This window comes from Acipenser ruthenus, chromosome 10, assembly GCF_902713425.1.
Source record: "Acipenser ruthenus chromosome 10, fAciRut3.2 maternal haplotype, whole genome shotgun sequence".
Lineage (NCBI taxonomy): Eukaryota > Metazoa > Chordata > Actinopteri > Acipenseriformes > Acipenseridae > Acipenser > Acipenser ruthenus.
Window position 1 is genome coordinate 9,404,108 of NC_081198.1, and position 6,000 is coordinate 9,410,107.

Here is a 6,000-nt window from a genome sequence, read left to right on the forward strand (position 1 = left end):
ATAATGTACCTGTAATTTTTCTTTTCATTGCTAACATCCTGACAACTTCTTACACTTGTAACTTTAAACTGTTTCAAAGCTCTTTTCAAAATTGCCACTCTAGTGCACTGATAGTGTAAGGATTATTGCCCACATTGTCAAACAGGTAACACAGCAATAACGATCCATGATGTGGTATGGAACAAAAAAGCCAGAGCACTGCAGTGATTTAGAGGACACATCCGTCTGCTTTACTTGGTTTCTTTTATGTTTTAACATAAATTAGATTAAAACAGGTACAGGTTTCTGTAAGCTACAGTATTCAATGTTTCTCAGTATGAAACTAGGTATATATCAAACAATTTCCCAAACCACTGTTCACTATTGGAACAATCTATCTATTTACATGAGAACATCCAATAAGATCATGATTTCAGATTGTTAAGATTATGTGTATACTCAGTGGGCTTCCATCATTAGTTGTGTCCTTTAGCTTTGTGTTTAAACTTATCATAAAAGAGCCTTGGCTATATACTGTGATTTTACAAAATGTGTGTTGCAAGTGGTTGTGTCTCAGCTAGCTGATGTTTTGATTACCAGCAAAGAGCATAGCACGTTAACACACGTCTTAAAACCATTTTGTATGGTGTGGTTCGTTAAGTTGTCTTACAAGAACATAATGTATGTTGTAACAAGAATCAGGATGTCAATATCCTGTTCACTCAAACAATAGGGTACAGAATCTACGTCATTTAAAATAGTATGCTTTTGTAAAATGTAAAGGAATAACATCTTGTTAGCCTATACATTGTATTGGATATCAATTAAATATATGCTATTTTTGCTACTGTTGATAGCATGTTTTAAAAGGACCCAACTAGTACTTGCTGAAAAGATCCCTTATTTTTAAGGTTTTTTTTTTTAAGTTTGTGCTGTCTTCCTGTATTCTCTTAAGTAATGAGTTTTATACTCTTGTATTTTTCAGTGTTTACTCCCAAAGTAATTGGTATCGCAATAGCTCGGTATGACTTCAGCCCCAGAGACATGAGAGAGCTTTCATTACTGGAAGGAGACATGGTAAAGATCTACACCAAAACGGGAGCGAACGGCTGGTGGAGAGGGGAGGCAAATGGCAAGGTAAGGGTTCACTTCACCTCTAGGGAAATGTTTCATATGAACCATTTACTCATTCTGTAACAGTGCTTGAGTGGGCTCAAGTGGCTGGCAAGCCAACGGGAGCAATACACAATGCACTTGATGATTGCGACCCCAGGTCACCAGAATTATTATAGATAATAGTAATACAAATAATAAAGACATCAAAAGGAATAAGAGAAACCATACAGCTCATGTTAGGGAAAAAAATGGGGGGGGGGGGGGGGATTGCAGCTTACAGTTGACAATGTGTAACACATTTTCCAACAATAGGTCTACTGTTAATACAAGAAAATGTACTGATGTAATTTATTAAATAGTGTATGTTCTACAAGCAGGATGTTGTTTTCAATATGTTCAAAACATGAACCAGTTTCATTTAACCTTTTCAAATTTAAATAATAGTAGACTTGATGGCTTATATAATGTAAATAATGCAATTCTAAAATGTAATTGAGATAATCTATACGGAACTGATACAGAATTATACACTGTAATAACTCATATGCACCAGTGTTACATGGCATCTCTAACAAGCTGAACAACCAATATGAAAAAAAGAGTGCATTGCATTGTCTTATAGTCCTCAACAGCATTACCCTTTATCACAGAACATTTATAATTATAATTTAGTATTTTTGATTTTTTTGGATGGGATTGAGTTGGCTAGGCTACTTGATCTATAGTCTTAAATATAGTCTCGAGGGCTTCTTATTTACTTTTCTTTTGGATGAGTGGGCAGCAACAGCTTTATTTCCAAGTGAGCAGTTGTAGGTTGAGTGCTTTCAGGCAAAATTGAGCCACCACAGAGTAAATGACCTCAGCATTAGTGAGAGGTCAATGGCAGAGCTCCTACTACTATACTTAGCCACAAGTGCACTGATAAATAAAAAAAAGGTGGAGGGAACAAATCTTTTTATTTCAGAGGTAAATGACATTGTACCTGTATCGTCAGCCCACGGATATGAGCTGTCAGTGAATCAGATAATAGAGGGTGCACTCCAAGCAGGGTTGTGATGGACTGCTGCTAGATTTCATTACCTCAGCACAGCTGCAGCAATCAGATTTGGTAACCCAACACGGTAACCACTTTGCCTAATGTACTGTGAAGTATGTCTCGCCTGCCCTTCTAATCTCTGAAGTGCCAACTAGTTTGCTTTTGTCACTAAGTTATTGTTTGGTTTTGACAGGTCTGAAGCAGTACTTGTCCTCTGTTTAAATGACGTGATTTTTTCCCTTTCAGGTGGGGTGGTTTCCATCTACGTATGTCGAAGAGGAGGAAGAATAAATCAATAAGTGAATTAATAAGGAACCAGCCAGGTGCCTCTGTATCAAAATATCACCGTGGGCCACCGTGAATTGTGGACTTCTGTCCAAAACCTTGCTAATAGAATGTTGGGAATTCTCCACACAAGCTTGTGTTGACAGATTAATGGCTTGCCTGCAGCTTTACAAGCAAAAGCCTGCCAGTCTACTGTCAGTATGGACCAGCTCAGAGGGAGAACCTCTTCTTCCCAGAAGAACTTCAAAATATAGACAGCTTTCTTCTTCTTGTCACTCTTCTGGCCAGCTCGGCTGCTGGTAAATATTTGAATACATCTCCATCCCCAGCTAAGGTTTTCCTTGATGAGTCGCGGAAGTCCGGAGCTGTTTCGTTTTACCTTGCGTATCATTTCCCATTCTGACCTTCCTGGCCTCCTACAGGAACTTACCTGCATTATTATTGATGATTTATCAGTGGCCATGCTTCTCAAAGTGAAGGCTGTAAGAATATGGGCATTGCATCACATCACCCCTTTCCACAGATTACAATCACTGCCTTGCAAATAACAATCACAGTACGGTTACAGTGTGAAGGATAAAGGAACAGAAAAAAAATCAGTGCTGCACAGGAATAATTGATCCGTCTTCAAATAAAATGCTAATTGTTGCAGTTGGTTTATCTCAACAGGCATATTGTTAGTTGTCACTCTTTGTTTCTTTGATGTTCAGATTATTAATGTCAGTAATATGCTTCCTATCTGAAATACAAGCTTTTAAACAAAACAAAAGAAAGAGAATACAACTACGGACAGTACCAGTAAAATAAAATATGTTATGCCTATAGCTCAGTCGTAACTGAAATATTAATTATGGATTATAGTTTGGCAGCAACTCACTTGTATGTGATGGCTATGCACAGTGGTTTAAGTATGTCAAATGCATGGTGTTATATATATATTTTTAAACTAAACATATGCTAGGTGATCCAAGAGTTGTGTCTGGCACTGTATTGTACTGATATTGTATATTGTATATTACTAAAGCACAGCAGTAATACTGTGTGCTTATCCAAAAAGTAAAAATATCCCACTTGTTATTTTGCAAGGGAAAGGGTCCAAACTGAATCTGTGTATTTTTTTTTAACAGTATGCATTCAGGGAACTTCCTTCATTGTATTGTCAATAATTATTATTATAAGGAAGGCACATACTGGAGTTAAGCAATATTCACCTATGATGTAGATGTGCAAATTTGCAATACTATTTTTTGTGTACAGTGTTAAAGTATGTAGGACTGGTTCTCCAAAAACTGGTCAAGCACTAAGTATTATCAGCCATATTACTGTATGTATGGATTTGTATATAAAATGTTTTTTTTTTCTTAATTTTGGGAGATATTTTTGTTACATTAGATTAAATATATTGGAAATGTCCAAGTATTATCCAGATTGCATTTGAGAACTTCACTGTTTTCTAAGACTTCAAGTGGCGTTATACCTTACTGACCACTAGATGTCAGCTTTAAAAGCTTTTACGTTATTAACTTTAACTTAATTTTCATGGGCTTATTTTGAACTGTTCCCAGTGCTAGTGGTATGAGACATCAGGAAACCCCCCCCCCCCCCCTTCATGAAAATGAGTGTCTTTGAATTTGAATCGTGTTACCTTTACGCTTCCACTTACTAAATGTTTGCTCTCAGTTGACCCAGATTAAAATGGGGATTTAATGTAAAAACCACTGAATGACTGCCAAAGGCACTTTGCTAGCATTGGATACTTTGTGTCGTGTATAACGCCATCATCCCTTTTCATAACTTGTTCCAGTGGAATGTTTACCCCACAAAACAAAAATAAACCTAAATAACTAGACACCACTCTGTGTAATGTAATCATTTAAAAAGTACGTAGTACTTGACTTCAAAACTACTGTAATACATTTTCTAAGAAAAGGGCTCATACATGTTTGTGTTTCTTACTAGCAATGTATCATGGTGTACATATTGCATGGGAGCAAAATCGAAGTAAATCTGGCCCACATCATTTTTACCTGTATGCCAATAGATTGCAAACATTGTTCCCTGCAGAATATGAAGTTCATATAATGTGCACATTATTATTGTAGGACTTCTGATTAAATCCTGAAGTATACCATGAGAAACAAAATATGCTTTATAAACTAGAATAAATCATATGACTGTTTCACTATGATGACAAAGACATGTTTGTATTTACTTAAATCGATCACCCTGGAAACCTGCAATGTACTGCTATCTGATATTGTTTTACTGTGTACTGTACATATGTATATATGTATATACTGCACAATAAACTGTATATGGCTCATTTCTTATTACAGACTCGTCAGTGGTGGTTTGTTGTTTGTTAGTTAACAACTTTTTAAATTATCTCATTGGTATTTTATTAAATATAAAATACTCAAATCAAACATCACTTCATATTGAATTTGAAAGATTGGTGATGGAAATGAAATCGCTTAATTATGCTGTTGAAAAGACATAATTGGCACTAAGAAGTAAATAAAGTTCAAATGGTCATTTTTTTCTTCTTTTTTAAAAATAGCATCTAAATAATGCATAGTATATTCATTTTGTTTTATATAATCAGTGCATGTGGGAAAAAGATGTATTCCTTCACGGGTATATGGATTTATGAAAAATGATCCCGCATGTTGCAGAATAATAGACTCCTTTCTGTCTGCACACTTGAACATGATAAGATACATGCAGCGGTTATAGAAAGTACTGATTGTTCAATCTTGTCTTGTCAGTGCAGTTTTGGTTTTAGTAGTACTTTAACAGAGTGTAGTCAGCTGGCTGCAGAGCTGTGTTTTCTGCAAACCTTCAAGGCATTCAGACATGAATGCGCTCCTGTCAGTTTTTATTGCCCCAATAATCAACTTGTTCAAATCATCCTCTTTTAAAAATCATTGAATTTAGCTGCAGGAAATAAAATTCAAACAGCCTTATTGAAACTCAAACCAAACAGAGTGTTAAATACACTGTGAACAATACCATACCAGAACCAGATTGTTTGAAAACAGAAAGCATTCTGAATGCTTGTGTAAAATTACAGATGAAATGTGGCATACACTTTGACACAAGCGTTTTCTTAACATCTCTTGTGAATAAAACCAGAGATTGCTGTTGCCCCCCTTATTTTAATCCAGTAAATTACTATTTTTAGATCTGAAGAAATGGGTATTTTGACATTATGCATTAGTGGTAGCTTATCCCATATAATATTTGTCACCCTTGAATTAATCACTCTACAGCAGCCTGCTCTGGGTTTGCCGTCTGTGCTTCCCACAGTTGAAACCTAAAACTGTTGAGTGAATGCAGTTAAAAATGGAGCCATGTGACCATCTCTCAAATTCCCAATTGCCTGTTTCTGCCTGTGGCAAGCAGGGCATTTCAGGATTCAATAAAACAAATACCTTATCTGAACTATATATATAAGTGTGCAAGCTTTACCCAGACCATGCTGTCCTAAGACATACTGATTTCATACAAAATAATATGCACATTTCTCTGTTGATTTTGTAACCTACTTGGACAATGTAGTCCTGGAAATAATATTTTTTGTA

At 35.9% G+C, this 6,000-nt stretch overlaps 1 protein-coding gene across 2 annotated transcripts in view; it reads left to right on the forward strand.

Annotated features, from left to right (window-relative positions):
* LOC117410605 (guanine nucleotide exchange factor VAV3) overlaps positions 1 to 4,746 on the forward strand; it is a 74,430-nt gene extending 69,684 nt beyond the window's left edge. For both annotated transcript variants that reach the window (XM_034017277.3, XM_034017283.3), the window contains 2 exons: positions 965 to 1,116; positions 2,378 to 4,746. In XM_034017277.3, the coding sequence (XP_033873168.1) occupies positions 965 to 1,116; positions 2,378 to 2,422 (197 nt within the window). In that variant the 3' untranslated portion in view covers positions 2,423 to 4,746. The remainder of the gene's footprint in view (positions 1 to 964; positions 1,117 to 2,377) is intronic.
* The last annotated feature ends 1,254 nt before the right edge of the window (positions 4,747 to 6,000 follow it).